Source organism: Pararge aegeria, chromosome 3, assembly GCF_905163445.1.
Source record: "Pararge aegeria chromosome 3, ilParAegt1.1, whole genome shotgun sequence".
In the NCBI taxonomy this organism is placed as follows: Eukaryota; Metazoa; Arthropoda; class Insecta; order Lepidoptera; family Nymphalidae; genus Pararge; species Pararge aegeria.
Genome location: NC_053182.1, coordinates 3,395,659 through 3,412,206, shown reverse-complemented (window position 1 = coordinate 3,412,206; position 16,548 = coordinate 3,395,659). Strand labels below are relative to the sequence as shown.

The window sequence follows — 16,548 nt, the reverse complement described above, 5'->3', positions numbered from 1 at the left end:
ATTCTGAGAGAAGACCCGTGCTCTGTAGTAGGCCGTTAATGGGTTTTGATGATGATGATGATGATAAAAGCCCCCTAGTTCTTTCACTCCCACGGTGTAATGGTCGGTAGAGGGAGGTCATTTAACGGAAGATTATAGAGACGATCTTACGCACTGTATTTTTGTATTTATTCTCTCGTAGTATTGCTAATGGTTTCCATTAAAGGCAATAAATAAGATTGGAGTATAGGCATTATTTACGTCAAGGTAAAATAGTAAACACACAGTACATAATTTGTCCATGTTCAAAAGCTTGTTCGCGGTATCTTACAATGTATTCATGTACGCCATTTTGCGAAGAAAAATTAGCATATTGCATTATTGAATAGAAGCGGTGATAGCGCAGTGGGTAGGAGCTCGACTTTACTTGCATGGGGCCGAGTTCGAATCCTGTGACTTTTATAAGTAATGTGCGTTTAAAGTAATTAAAACTATCACTTGCTTTGACGGTGAAGGAAAACATCGTGCGGAAACCTGCATGCCTGAGAGTTCTTCATAATGTTCTCAAAGGTATGTGGAGTCCACCAATCCGCACTAGGCCCGCGTGGTGTTCTACGGCCTTAACCCCTTTCCAATGTGGGAAGAGACCTATGCCCTGTAGTGAGCCGGTGATGGGTCTATATGATGATTATTGAATATTGTGGTGGTTTATGGGAACACAGTTAAAGAAAGCTATTTATTAATGTTTAAAATCCGGACATGATTTTGGTATAATTTTATGTATATAACTGTTTAAAAATTAGAAGTGAAATAGTATAAAAACTTTATTTTTCCTGCAGAAGTTCTTTTTAAAAGGATGTTCACTAATTTTTGCTTATTCAAAACTAATAATATGGCTCAAGTTGGGACGCGTTTTTTTAACAATAAATTAATAAATATACAACGACAAGTAAGCGCAGCTGTTGTTGTGTATGAGTACAAGATGATTAGTTATTTTTTCTTATAAACGATATACATTAATACTTATTTTTCAGATAAACACCCAGACACTGAAAAACATTCATGTTCACCACACAAACATTTTTACAGAAACTAAAGCAGGGTCGCTGCCCACTGCGTCAATCGGCCGTCCATTGAATTGCTTTGAAAATGTCTATGACTATGTTCCTAATGAATAAAGATGGCATAACGTTGGAATAGTGAGTGTACTTTCACGCTCTGACTTTTGGAAAGCGCTGTCCATATAAGTGAGTCAAAACACTGCATAACTATTTCGAAGTTTACAATGCCACATTTAATAATTCCCTATAAGAACATGGTAACACAGTTAACGGAATGGTACATATTGTGAAGTTGAGCCATTTTGCGCAATAAATTTATTTAGTGAGCATACATTAAACGTCAAAACACCAAGGTTTAAACGTTTATACCTAGATACTTAATTGTTCACCGCAAGAAGTTTTATTTTAAATTTAATAAGCCAGTAATGCACAAAAAGTTTCATATAATGGGACGGAGCTATTCCGGAGAGCAGAGTTCGAAAATCAAAAACATCGGTCGCCATTTTGTAATGCTCGTTAGAGCCAGAGGCAGACCCACATAGAGGCGCAATTAGAACAAAAGAGTGCTAAAAAGAGTTGCAAGTGACCGCTCCAAGCAATCGACTCCAATAGAGTGCTACAGTAACTTTTTTTTACAATTTCCGAGCACAGGGTCGGCTATGAATACAGATTCGAAATGACAGGAATGTTGTGGGTTATATGTTTGTAAGCACGGGTGTTTGGCGCTAGATTGATAGTTATTGAGTTTCCATGTATTTCTATAAAATTTATGGTATCTGTGGTATGGTACAAAATGGCTAAAAACCATCTAATAATACGCTGCTACAAATCTACAACTTTAATATATAAATCCCTCTTTCATATGAAAGACGAGGCCTTTACGCACAGGGGTCATTATTATAGTTGTCTGCTTTATGCTATGAGTGATATCTGCATATTGTCTGAGAAAAGTACATAAACCCTTTGTGAGGTTGTATATATGCTTTTATAACATGATACCGAAGGTAATATTAGATCGTCCTTTACCTAAGTTTAAACAATATATTTAAACACATTTAACAAATCCTGGTTACTTACACGATTGATGAATTCCTTAACGACAAGGCGACTCCGCTCTCATCTCTCACAAAACAGAAAAATTCTGAAGATTGTTAAAATATAAAATGATGTTGGAAAAGAGCAATCTGCTGAGTTTCTTGCCGGCTCTCCTAAGTGGAATCTGCCTTCCGAACCGGTGGTAGAGTCACTAGAAACAGACTGACTTGACGATTCAAAAGTGCTTATAAATTACGCCTACTTGAAACGAATGAATTTTGAATTTGAATTTGTCTATGCTGACGACTAGATTACAGATGTCACCACTCCTCCCCTTACCGCGGGTGTCGTACGAGGCGAATAAGGGAATATTACGGGGCAGCAGCCCCTGTGCTATTACTACCATATATTGCGATTACCAACCCGTCCGCTCAGCGTGGGGATTATGTGCAACCCCTCTATTGGTGATGCTGATGATACGATGAAAGCGGTTTAAAGTGCTCAAGTTAAAATCAGTATAACCGATGTTGATCAAATTCAATATCAGGAGCCGGTTAACCCAATTTAGTATATGGAGCTGCAAATTCAAACTGAGCATCACTAGAGGTCTGAGTTTGCCTTTGCCTATACTCCTTACCTCCTTACTTGAAGGCTTATCCTGGTTTTTACCCTGGTAGAGGGGAAATGCTGCCGTCGTCTTGATTTTAACACATTGCTCGAGAAATTAAAGACGTTTTAGATTTAAATCATTATCATATCAACCCATTACCAGCCCAGTACGGGGCACGGGTCTCCTCCCACAGTGAGAAGGGGTTAAGGACGTAGTCCACCACGCTGACCCAGTGCGGATTGGTGGATTCCTCACACCTTTGAGAATGTTATGGAGAACTCTCAGGCATACAGGTTTCCTCACGATGTTTTCGTTCACCGTTTAAGCAGGTGATATATGAATAAAGAAAAGTTGGAGGAATGTGCGAACTCGGGCCCTCGAATGTGAAGTCGAAGTCCTACCCACTGGGTTATCACCACTTTATATCAATTTGTACTTTTTAATGTATTATGCTTGATATTTGTATTAGTAGTTTTTATTTCTATACTTTATTTGTTTGCGTACCAAATCAAATTTGTGTTGTGCTGATATAATTGAGCCAAGAATATATTTACTATCGAAAAAGTTCTCGAATACGTATTTGAATATAATAAAAAATTCAAACATATTGCAGCAAATATAGCTTTTCAAGTGGGCTTAAATCAAGATCAATTTAAAACACGCAAAAGGCTTTTCATTACGACCGGGCGGCCGCTCCAAAAACGTGGAATGTCGAATGCGGAAATTTAAAGTAATTTTCACGCAATTCCGCAATCATCGTAATTCATTTCGTAAACCTCAAATTATTTTTCCCGATGAAATCTCGCGCCGTTTATTTTTAATTTAATTTTAATATTTTTATAGAGTTACCTACCGCTTGCCCCTAATTAGTGAGCGGAGTTAGTGGCACCGCAATTTAAATGAGTGCGCAATAGGGTTGCCACATTTTACATGGGTTTTATTTTATATGTGCACATACATAACAACTTAACTAAGTTGTTATGTATGAAAAAGAAGAATCTTGGGATGAAATGGGAAAGAAATTTCCCGTCATAATTCCCTTTTTATTTGTATCAGTATTTTTTTTTATTATTCCATTATAATTAAGCTCCGGACTGGAATCCGATCTGGTGGTAGGTGGTTAAGAGTATGGCAGTTACGATAAAATCTTATCTCTAATCGGGTTCAGTGGCTTGCACAGGGTTTTCGACCAGGGTTTGCATAAAGCAGGTACATAGAACAAAATGGGAAAATTTCCCTCCAATAGGGTTATATAACATAATTTGGGTATGCAGTGCTTTTGTACATGTATGTAGTGCACGCCACTGATCGGGTTCTACACGGCCCTTGTCTTTTTCGGTAAGGTAATAACTAGCCACGGCTAAAGGCTCGCAGACAAAATGCATTGTATACATTGTGTATATATCGTTAGAAATTATTTAATATTGTGACTTTTATTATACTATCTGCTATGTAAATCCAACTTAATTTTGGAAGTAGGTACCTACCCAACGTACAAGGATCTATAAGAAGATTCTAGATCTATAGATTAGGCTGAAATATTGGCGATAGCGTTTACCCTGAATAACACATAGGCAACTATCGATATTATAATGTTAAGGATTACCTAAACGATGAAAAGCTTGGGTGTGAATTGCGCTAACTTCATAGCTTAATATTAATTTACTGTAAGATGGTGATAGCAAAAAAAATAGCCGGCCAAGTTGGTTGTGGCGCGTTTGTCCCCTCGTAGCTTTAGTAAATCCAAACCTAGTTGGCTAACGAAGTTATCACCAACCCCTTACAATGATGTAAACATACCTATAAATATATATGAAAGCTTCATATGAAATAAGCTGAATTAAGAAATTTTGAATTTGAATTTAAAATCGGAAAATTCTAAAGTTACCGCAGGAATAACCGTACCCAGATTTCACGCGGACTGAATTAAAACAATACATTTTGTACTAACCTTTACTAGATACTATATTTTTAAGGTCTTACAAATAATCGACATTATGTAAAGTTTGTGATTACTTTTACAAAGCTTTCTGTCTATCTGTTATCAATATAAGTTAATAAATGACAAAAATCATTAGTTTTAACCCTCAGCAATATCGTCAGATTATTTTATAGAAAATTGTGCAATCCGCAGATGAGTTCTGGGGCAGGTAGGTGATGTATCGACGTGACCAGCTTATTTCCGGATGTAGGAAGTGAGCAAAAAGTTTTTACTTACCGTGGGTATTGTAGGGTCCGTGCTGAACTGATTCCGCGAACTTCTTATTGTGTCCTGCGAACAAAAGAGGAAACAATATCAGTAATTGCCTTGTTTCTATAATAAACGAAACATTCTTGAAAAATTTCAACAATAGACTGTCGTCCCCATAGAATCAAGATGGGCTCTTTTTTTTTGTTTTATATTAAAAATAACTCCAATTAATTTTAGAGAAAAAACGAGAAAATCAATTTTAATAATGGCACAGTTCTTAGACACGTTTGTGTCTTTGTCACATTTTAGCAGTATTATCTCGAATTTCTCCATGGGCGACAGACGAGGGGTGGGTGGGTTTGCCTATTATCTCTACTTGGGGCAGCGATTTTGCTGATCGCAGTACCTAGTTGGTGTAAATAGTAAGACCTATCCTGTCGTTTGGCTGGAATGCTGCCAAAAACTTATGACAAGCTTAATATCGGGATAAAAAGTATTCAATATTACTTCTAACACTTCCAAGAATAAGTGTACAAAGTTTCATGAGGATCGGTTAAGCAATTTTTGCGTGAAAGCGTAAGAAACAAACTTACATTGACATTTATAATATTAGTAGGGATAGGGATAGGGATGTACTATAATTATTTATGTAATATAATTTGTGATGAGAACATAAAAGGTATCTCTTCGCTACCCCAGGATGTAAGTAAGATGAAGAAGCATTGATGTTTTCTGGACTTGATGGCGTGGTCTCCAGGGTTATTACAGGCACATGTGGCTAAAACCTCCCATAGGACCCGTTTCTTGAGGCCCTGCGAGGTGTTACAGTTACGGTTTACGTTTATAGGAGATGTTTTTCCATTATCCATCAGATGGAGCATCAGCTTGTTCCGTCAATTACTACTAGAAAAAAAAAAGTGTGTGTCAGCTCCGACGCACGACTGGAGTTTACTCCTTAAGTACGATTTTCGAAACATACATATAAAGAGTTTATTTAACTGAATAAAGATTAATACCATATGAAAGGGTAAATTAAAAATCCTGTGCAATTTATTCACACACGGCGGAAGTGTAACTTCTTAAAAGTAGCCTACGAGAGGTTGAGGTGGATGTAGAGTATCTGAACTATTAGGATAAATGTAATGTTTATTATTTAGTTTCCACGGTAACTAGAATAGGTAAAACAATGTATTATGTTTTCTATCTCACTCTGTCCTAACCATTTATGTATTTGTTTCTTTATCTAGATATTATTCGGTTTCCTTGGTAACTTAAATTGGAAAAATAGGTTAATTAAACGAAAGCGACGTTGCATATTTGCGCATCACGGTTGCAACGTCGCAAAGCGAAAACGTAACGAGGTCATTCATTAGTAGATTTTAGTCCTCACATTTTTCTTATACCGGGCGCCTTATATATGAAAATCGATTCTTAAGGAGTAGTAAACTCCAAAAACATTCTATTCTGCACTCTGTGGCGCCCCAAATCTGTTATGTTACTCCCAGGCATTTATTCATCGGACTTAACACCATGTCTGATTAGCTAAATAAATAAATAAATATACTACGACAATACACACATCGCCATCTAGCCCCAAAGTAAGTAAGTAGCTTGTGTTATTTGTACTGAGATGACTGATGAATAATTTTATGAACAATATACATAAATACTAATAAAATACAGAAAAAGACCTAAACACTGAAAAACATTCATGTTCATCACAGAAACATTTTCCAGTTGTGGGAATCGAACCCATGGCCTTGGTCTCAGTAAGCAGGGTCGCTGCCCACTGCACCAATCGAATCGGCCGCCAAAGCTAGTAAGGTAGAGGAACTTATAACTGTAGTTGATTTTTTATTTATTTATTTGACACAGAATACACATCATGAACATAAGAACAACAAATAATATAAATAAAACTAGCCACTCTCCAACACATACGTGTAGGGTATAAATGCAGCGAATAGATGTGACGGACTTTTGTTCCAGGATATATCATATAAAACAATGTAGTGTACGAGAATAAATACAGTGTCGAGTTAAATTAGAAAAATATTTTTTACATTTGTCAAGCAGAGTGCTACAACCATGCAGAGATTTAATGAAAGAAACAGATTTATGATTAATGATGTCAAGATCGCAGAAGAAAACCAACTCGTTATAAAGGTGGCACATTCCAACCCCAGGATTGTAGAAAGACCTGTTGTTTTTATATACGTTACTACTAAAAGTTTTACTGGTTTGGATTTCAGTTACGATATTTAGCTGTAGTTCAATGGCGAAATGGGGTACCGTCGAACCTGGTAGAACCGAACACGCACGCAGCACCTACACGTACGCACATACGTCCACACACACACACACACATACACTCATGCACACACTCATACACACCCGTACGCACATACATCCACTTACTGCATTACCGTGTTAAATCATTTAAATCACCATTTAATTACCCAATCTCCAAAAATAAACATTTTATTTATTTTTCTTTAATATTTTTGCATGTTGCATGCTAAATCTATATCCAAAATAAAATATACTGGTCGTAGTCTTATGTTGTTGTATCAAAAATTATATAGGGGAGTGCACTGATATCTATAGTACGAGTTTTTACTCAGTTTAGGTACCAGTGATTCAACCATACATAGTACTAAGCTATGATTTCGACGGCCGACTGGCGCAGTGGGCAGCGAACCTGCTTTCTGAGTCGTGGCCGTGGGTTCGATTCCCACAACTGGAAAATGTTTGTGTGATGCATATGAATGTTTTTCAGTGTCTGGGTGTTTATCTGTATATTATAAGTATTTATGTGTATTATTCATATAATTATTCATCAGTCATCTTAGTACTCATAACACAAGCTATGCTTACTTTGGGGCTAGGTGGCGATGTGTGTAATGTTGTAGTATATTTATTATTTATTTATTTATTTTATTTCTGTCACAATTTAATAATCGTGTGAATAAATGATTTTATTATTATTATTATTATTGGTAATCAGCCAGGTCGGGCTCGATACGCATCAGCTGGTATGTACTAGTGCACGCGAGAGCAACGCAATTTGCAGTAAATAAGGATATCGGTTTAGCCATTATACTCTGTGCACGGGACCCGCGAACATGCCTTATATCATTATAATAGCACAACTCGCGTTTATCTTGTTTTTTATAATCCTTCCTTTTGCACGACTCATGATGCGAAGCATCAGAGAGTGCTTTACGATCGAAAATTTTTTTTCGCCTCATTTCGGCGGCTATTTTTATTATTATAGCCTTGTTAGTTCCCGGAATCAAGATATTTTGCATACTATTGTCGAGATATTTTAATGGAGATTAATTCCATACTTTTAAAAACTTGATTTACTGCAATAGAATTGGAAAAAACACCAAAATAGGTAAAAAAAAAATCCTGTCCGCCATGTGTGAAACCCGAAAACACTCTAACTTGTGAAAAAATCCATTATTTGAGTTAATTTTTTTTTTTTTTAATTCTAATCGACGATTGTAGGTCACTGAATGCGAATGATTAATTAATTCAGTGTAGTTTAATTGCAATTAATAAAAAACGAAAACTGCAAGACTGTATATCTACATATATCCATGTAAAATTAACATGGATGGTGATATATCTATATCTATAGATATTATGTACATTTTATTCCACATGGGCGCCTGTGCATCACTGTCCTAGTACAGCTGTTTTAAATTTTTTTTTTTTTCTTTTTATTTTGCACGACTCATGTGTTTTTTTTTCGTTATTTAATATATAGATAAAAGTTTGTCAGTTTGCCATACAGTGTAGCCCGCTACTATCTAAGGATTGCAGACAAGAGCTTACGCGTCATCATTATCATCATCATATCAATCCATTGCGTAGGGCTCACAATAAGGCCGTACTCATACGCTGGCCCAGTGTGGATTGTTGGATTCCACATACCTTTGAGAACGTTATGGAGAACTCTCAGGCATGCAGGTTTTCTCACGATGTTTTCCTTCACCGATGAAGTAGATAAAGTAGCACTGAAATTTTAAACCAACTTAGAAAAGTTATGGTGCGTTGGCATTCGAACTCGACCCCCGAGAGTGAAGCCGAAGTCCTTACCTGTACTGAGCTATCACCGCTACCACTAAAACGAAACAAACGCAGTAGAAGTCGCGAAGCAACTGCTAGTGCCAAGTATTTTCAAAGCTAACTGAGCTTTGTATGTTGTTTTAAAATTAATTTTCCTTGCAGTGGAATAGAAGTTCGAGTAATTGGAAGTTGAGGAAATCAATAACGGGCATTTCCGGAATGTTCTTTTGAATGCCGATCAATGTTTTGTTCTTAGTAACCTTAACAACTTACGCAAAAAAAGTAAGTTTAAAAGTTAGTTCAACACAATATTTGTAGGTATTGTAGGTACGTGACCTACAATTGATGATGTATGAGTAAGAGAAATTCATACCCAACTTTTTTATCTTACATGTAATCTTTAGTATGAAATAACGTTGTGTGAAGCCTACTGATCCATACATGACCAGTGTGGTGGACTACGAAAGCTGGTAACAGGTTATAATCATGATGATGATAAACTGTGATTAAGCTGAATTTGCTATAACTCCGCGAAATTTCCTCAATCATTATAATCCACCCCAAACCGATCTTCGGCATTGCACGCACGATTCGCTTCGGAAACTCCGGACACCGGAGAATCCTCAGGAGATGGTGACTTTACAATGACAATTCATTTGAATTTAGAATGAATGAGTGCTGTCACTACCAATGGTGTGTTGATGACTTACGGATCTGAAAGGATCACTTTCGATTATAAGAAGGCTCAGAGTCACTAAGGCGGTGATGGAGGGAGCTATGCAAGGAATTCTCCTTGACATATCTACGTGACCAATCAGAAATGAGGAAATCAGAGGAACTAGAGTTACCGATGTAGGAGTCCCGAAGCTGAAGTGGCAATGGGCGGGGCACATAATACGGAGAACCGATAGTCGTTGGGGTCCTAAGGTGCTGGCGACCCCGCACCGGTGAACGCAGCATAGGTCAGCTCATCTCATCAAGCGAGGTTTTGGAAGCCGCTGGAAACAAGCAGTCTAGTATCGTCTTGACGGCCGACAGGCGCAGTGGACAGCGACCCTGCTTTCTGAGTTCATGGCCGTGGGTTCGATTCCTACAACTGGAACATGTTTGTGGGACGAACATGAATGTTTTTCAGTGTCTGGGTGTTTATCTGTATATTATAAGTATTTATGTATATTTTTCATAAAAATATTCATCAGTCATCTCAGTACCCATAAGACTTTGGGCCTAGATGGCGATGTGTGTATTGTCGTATTATAATTGTTTATTTATTTATTTATTTATTTATCGTCTGTTGTGGAACTCCCTACAAAATACGTCAATCGGTTGAAGTTATGATGATGAATAATTGTTGTCACAACAATTATTAATTGTGAAGTTGCATAGTATATGATGAAATTCCGCAAAGTAACGCCAATATCCATGATGGTGATAAAAATAAAGACTTGTATTCCTTAGGAGTTAGATTACTCGAAGTTGCGGAAAGGCAAAAGCACATACAATTTACTTTAATGCAATTACACTCCGTAGTATCGCAGTTGGTTCTACTGAATCGCGCTAAGTTTTGTTCTAATGCGGATTATACGGTTTATCCTCCAGCGGATAAATACAAGGCGTTTGCCGTCACCCCGGGCGCTCGCAGACTTGACAGGACAAAGGGGGGACGTCCGAGATGGTTTCTAATTACGACAGAGACCGTTATGCAAATCGGGGACCGAGGCGTCCATGTCTCTAATAAACATGCGCTCTTGCGGTCACACCGCCAAATTGCTCGCCTGCCATTTCCCCCAATAGAACCACTCTTAGCAGCACCCCGGACCCCCGGACAATTAGAGCCCTTTCATCTAACTAAATACTTTTTACACGGTTTTATATTTTTTATGCTAAAACCGGCCTAGTGCTAGTCGCGACTAGCGCTCGATGAGTTCTGTACCATTATCTTTAAAAACGGCAAAAAATTCATGCCTGTGTGGGAACCCGCTTAAATATTTATTTTATACTGTTTTTTACTATGTGTTGTTATAACTGCAACAGAAATACATCATCTGCGAAAATTTGAACTGCTATCGCGATTCAAGGGATATAGCCTGGTGACAGACGGAAGTGGTGATAACTGGGCAGGACTTTGGTTTCAACTTCGGTAGGCCGAGTTCAAATCCCAGCACGCACAACTTACTGTAGTAAGATTTGTGCGTTTTAAGTAATAAAAATATCACTTACTTCTACGGAGAAGGAAAACATCGTGGGCAAAACCAGCATGCATGAGAGTTTTCCCTAATGCTCTCAATGGTGTGTGGAGTCCACCAATCCGCACTGTTTCACTATTTAACTCTTTGGGTACCGTTTTACTCTTTGGGTACGGAGCCCTAAAAAAGAAAACAGCTTTCCGACTGCCTGTTTATTAGCCGAGGCGCATGCCGAGCTATTTAGCTGGCAGATGGGTTCCGGTAAATTGAACGGCGGCGGTTTGAGGAAATCGCCAGGTCGTGCGGTGACTTCGCTCGTTCTAAAACTGGGCTAAAAGCACCGCTTAGCCGCTCGCATTCGGCCGGTAATTTTTCACGGAAAACTGTCCCGCGGACAGACCGCGCGCCGCCGCTTTCAGCGAGTTTACGGACGTAACTTTAAAAATCGTTCCAGAATTCGGCGAACGCTTTTTGTGTTCTCGATGGGTGGTCTATAAAATTTTGGACGGGCGAATGTTTTGTGGCATCTGAGTTCTTCGGTGCTGGCTAACGTTCGAGTGGAAAAATATTCATTTTTCACACGGGGTGGCAATATTTCCGTTTGTATTGGAACAATCGGGGATACGTTTTGCTCGTATCTCCTCACACAAAGGGGGCGCGAGAGGGCGTCAGGCGACAAGCGACAGAGTGCGACCGGAGGTTGCTCGCGCGTGTTTCGGAATCGTTACATTTCAATGCGCGTTTGCGAGGAAGTCGTTACCGGTGTCGCGACGAGCAAAAAAATCAAATGCTGCATCGGCCATTGCAAATGCATCGTCAGTTTTCGTCATTCATTTTAAAACTTTATGCACTTTGCCTTTAAATGCTTATTCAAATTTCAGGACCGATGCAAAATACTTTATGGAATGGTATAAATCGTCGTAAATATTCAGTTCGGAGTGAATACCTAGTCTATTTTTGGTGACTGCTACAATTTCTGCGAATACATTTTTATTGATTATCCTCGAATTTTCCTTGTAGACACATTCCTTTATAGATGCACTACCTACTGCCGGCGATTCTGTTAGAATGGTTTTCAAATTATTTTTTAATCTCGAAGGAACCATTTATTTCCCTGGGCAATAAAGGTTTCCTATCTTTGTCTCCAGAATTCGAGCTGTCTTTATGCAATCTATTTTATTTGCAAACATCGATTGTGTTTCTATACTTATATTTTTTTTTATCCCGAGGGGAAACATCTCGTGGCTATTCGGGTAGTAATAATAATAACGCCTTTTTATTTCCCATTACCTAGTACTTACCTAGTATTATATTTATGTATATTATATGTAAAATTTCACTTATAATTATGTGCATTATACACTTCTGAACTAAACATATTATGACTATTATCGAACAATTCAGTGGTAAGGCTGTATACCCATACGTAAATAAACAAACAGAAACACTTATAAATTTACAATATTAGTTGGAATTACCTTTATCTTTTAACGACTTATCAATAGTTATATTAATCTGGACTGACAGTTTCAGGTACTCTAGGAGGCACGACAGTGCAAATTTCTTAAATCCGAACTTGTACCTACTAGGAATTTAACGACAGAAAGAACCTTTCATTAATCAGCCTAGACCAGATTGAACTCAGGAGTCAGAACCTTATGATTGGTACTCGTACATGCTAACTAATAGACCATCGAGGCATATGCACAATTAAGTATATTATCGTATGAGGCGTGTATTAATAGTCTCCCATGATAGTTTTAATTAATGCTATCACCTGCGATACAGCGCCAATAAATCTCCGATATCGATTTCCCTACGTATCGTTAAGCCACGTATTCACTAGTATAAAATGTTATATATGAAAGAATGCAGATAATCAATGCTTTGCCTTGTGGCTCGTTATTTCTAATTCGCACCGCAAATATCTGGATATTATTGGCTTCGGTTTTCCTAAGTAGGTATAATATGAAAACCTAAAACTCAGAGTTCTGCTAAACTATAGTATAAAGGACTACGTTATCGATAAAAAAGCTTGGGTGTGAATTATTGCTCTAACCAGGTTGCTCTTCTAATAATTTTGAATGACATTGGAGATGGTGATAACAAAAAAACACCCGGCTAAGTTTGTTGTGGGCTTCTTCTTAGACCAGGACGCGTTTGGAATCCTGGTAGCTTTAGTTTAAGTTTACGAATGTATGTGTTATCGCCATCATCTCACTACCGTGTAATTCTTATGTACGCATCAAAAGTGCCACCTATGCCATACTTGCATAAATATAATTTTGACTTTATATTCTGCATTATCACTTAATAGTTGGTGTCTTTGCAGCCAATCGCTAATTTTTTTTTCAGTTGCGTATAATATTTATAGCAACTGAAAAAAAAATGGACCGATTCGGATACATGCACAATTAACATCATCGTCATAACTATTTCTGGGCTCAGGCTTTCTCGTAGAAGAGAAGAAGATTGGGCAGCATAGTGGGCAGCACATTTAAGTGGCTTGGATACAGCTTTATAGAGGCAACTAGGTTGTTGCGAAAATATAGCAGATAAATTAAAAAAAAAAATAGTTCTCATCATTATCAATTCCACCAATTGAAGTCCACTGCTCGACATAGCTTTTGTAGGGAGTTCCACAATACACGGTCCTGGGCCGCTTGCCTCCAGCAGTTTTTTTTTTTAAATATTAAAAGTGAGCAATAGAGCAAGTGAGTCACCTGATGTTAAGTGATCACCGCCGCCCATTAACATCTGCATCACCAGAGGAGCCACCGATGCGGCTTTTAAATAATATATTATTGTTAAAGTAATATTAAATATAATATATATACCTGTTAATGAAAATGTGGCTTAACTATCCGATATCGATTTACCTATACGTTCCTTTAACGAATAGCATTTAAATTCATGTATTCACTGCAAGAGATATTACTGTATAGCTATCTCGAAATTTGATTACCACTTGGAACCTTGGGATGGTTTGAAATGTTAAGTACAGAGATAAAGTGAAGGCTTTATAAAATTTTAAGCCTAATCTAACTTAAGCCATTCAAATGTAAATGTGAGAACGTAAAATTATATTCTTGTTTTCAACTGGCTTTAAACTAGAAGGGTTATTGTCAATTGGTTTAGTTATTACATTTATTGTTTTCATATTATTTGAGACGTTTATAAAATAAGTATTAGTAGGTCATTATTTATTACTTTGTAGAAGCACCTGCTATTTTAACAATTGCAATGTTTTATATTATTAATTAATTAATTAAAAAAAAACTCTATTTTATTGTGGCTTCGTATGTTACCCTATATTAGACTCAAGCAGCGTGAACAGGTGACACTGGAATATCGAAAGTACACTCTTTTTAACAATTAAATAATTTTAAAAAGCGGTTCACAATAATTGATGGAGATTTCGGTGAACAAACCTAAAAACAAAACAGATTTAATGTAAAAAAAAAAAACTTTATCCATGTAGGCCTACCACAGGCACTTATGAAGAACCCACAACAAACTTCGGTAACCGGGTTCCTTTTTTAAAGTCAGTTTAAAAACAATTTCCCCACAAGTGAAAGGAAAACCCACAAGTTATGCAATAGATACCTCCCCCCCGGAGCACGGGACGGACTCCCACCCGACGCACAGGACTTACCCCTACCTGGGGCACGGGCCTGGCCCATACCCAGCGTAACGAGCCCACCTTCGTGCCAAAACACAGACAAGGGTCGAAAACGAAATGTTCCATTTTAAAAATCAGAATAAATTCATTCATAGCGACAATTTAAATCCTAACGAGAGAGACGTTCAAACAACGACGGAACAGTTAATTGCGAATAAATCCAATTTAAACTTTACGTAGTTATTTTATGAATTCATACGCGGAGTTATTCATGAGCAAACTATCTGCTAACGATTATTTAATTACAAGTATGAAATTAAAAAACATGTTCTTATTTCAATCGATGTGTTCTGTAATTTTTTCAAAGATGGCAGCATTGAGACGTCCGCGAAAATGAATAGATGACTTTTTAACGACAATGCAGTTCTATGCAGTTTGCAATTAAAGATAGATAGATAGAAAGTCTTTATAGCACATACAGAAAAAAAACATACACAAATTAAACAAAACAATAGGTAAATAAATATATAAGCACAAAGGCGGTGTCACTTCTGTCGCAATCGCTTGAAGCGTGTTTCGCACGGTAAGTGCAACATTCAATTAAAAAAATAAAAATTTGATAAACATTACATATACTTTATTTACTACATAATATAAAGATAAATCATGTATATGTAAATAAATACATATTTTAGTACATATTAGATAGGAAAAAGATCCCTAAACACCACCTTAAACCTAAAAAGTTGCCATACGCCAATGAACGACTCGTAAAGTTAGTGGTTGTGTTCATATCGACAGCAATAAATTATAAATTTAAACTTAATGGTTCTCTGCGAATTGACTCTGGTAACTCAGATCTATTTTTTAGGTATAGATAGGTACTTTGTATTAGAAATGTTTTTCTTCTAACATATTTCAATTTATGTATATGTTATGTAAGTCTCTATCAGAGGTTCTTGCGCATTTTGCTAAGTGACGAAAAGTTTCAAGTCTAAACAACCACGACTATTTGTTCTGCACTCAAGGATTATTTAACGACATAGAATCATTCGGTACAAAAAAAAACCACTCGTTCTCACTGCAATTAAACAATTCAACGTTTCATAAATAAATACAGAAGAAATTACGTCAATTGCGTAATACGTCAATTTAAATCCTAATTAGAGAGACGTCCAAACAACGACGGGACGAATTGGGAAATAACTCCCATTTAAACTTTTCATAGTTATTTTATTAATTCGCACGAGTAATTATTCGCATGCAAACTATCTGCTAACGATTGTTTAATTACGTATCCGATAGATACTGTACTCTCCGTTCTGTAATTAATAACGTCGAATTAAATTCGTCGGTTACACACAATATGAATAATGTACCTACCGCATTATTTACTCCGTTTAGTTTAGTAATATTCGTGTTTACCAAATGTAATTAACGGAGATAACCCGTCTAGTTATGAAAACGTAGATATAAATAGGAAATGGTGAGGACTTCGGCCTTTCTATCGGGGGATCGGGTTCCATCTCTGGCCCGTATCTTTAACGGTTCGCTTATCATATGTGCTTATGTTCTCCATAATGTTCTCAAAGGCGCATAAAGTGAATGCCAGCGTGGTGGAGTACGGCCTGAAGCTTTCTTATTCAGAAGGGGGATTCCCTTTTTTTTTTAATAATTAATGGACCTACCACATAACCCACCTCATGGTAAGTAGAAAATCATCCCGAGTAACACTTCAAAGGCATGACCTGCGAAGGAACCCATCCTGCAAAGAGTTGCCCGGTGTC

The 16,548-nt window shown here is 37.3% G+C and overlaps 1 protein-coding gene across 1 annotated transcript in view; it reads right to left on the bottom strand.

The window, feature by feature from the left end:
• LOC120637078 (leucine-rich repeats and immunoglobulin-like domains protein 1) overlaps nucleotides 1-16,548 on the bottom strand; it is a 471,378-nt gene that overhangs the window by 134,373 nt on the left and 320,457 nt on the right. The window contains exon 7 of the mRNA XM_039908697.1: nucleotides 4,904-4,957. Within this exon, the coding sequence (XP_039764631.1) occupies nucleotides 4,904-4,957 (54 nt within the window). The remainder of the gene's footprint in view (nucleotides 1-4,903; nucleotides 4,958-16,548) is intronic.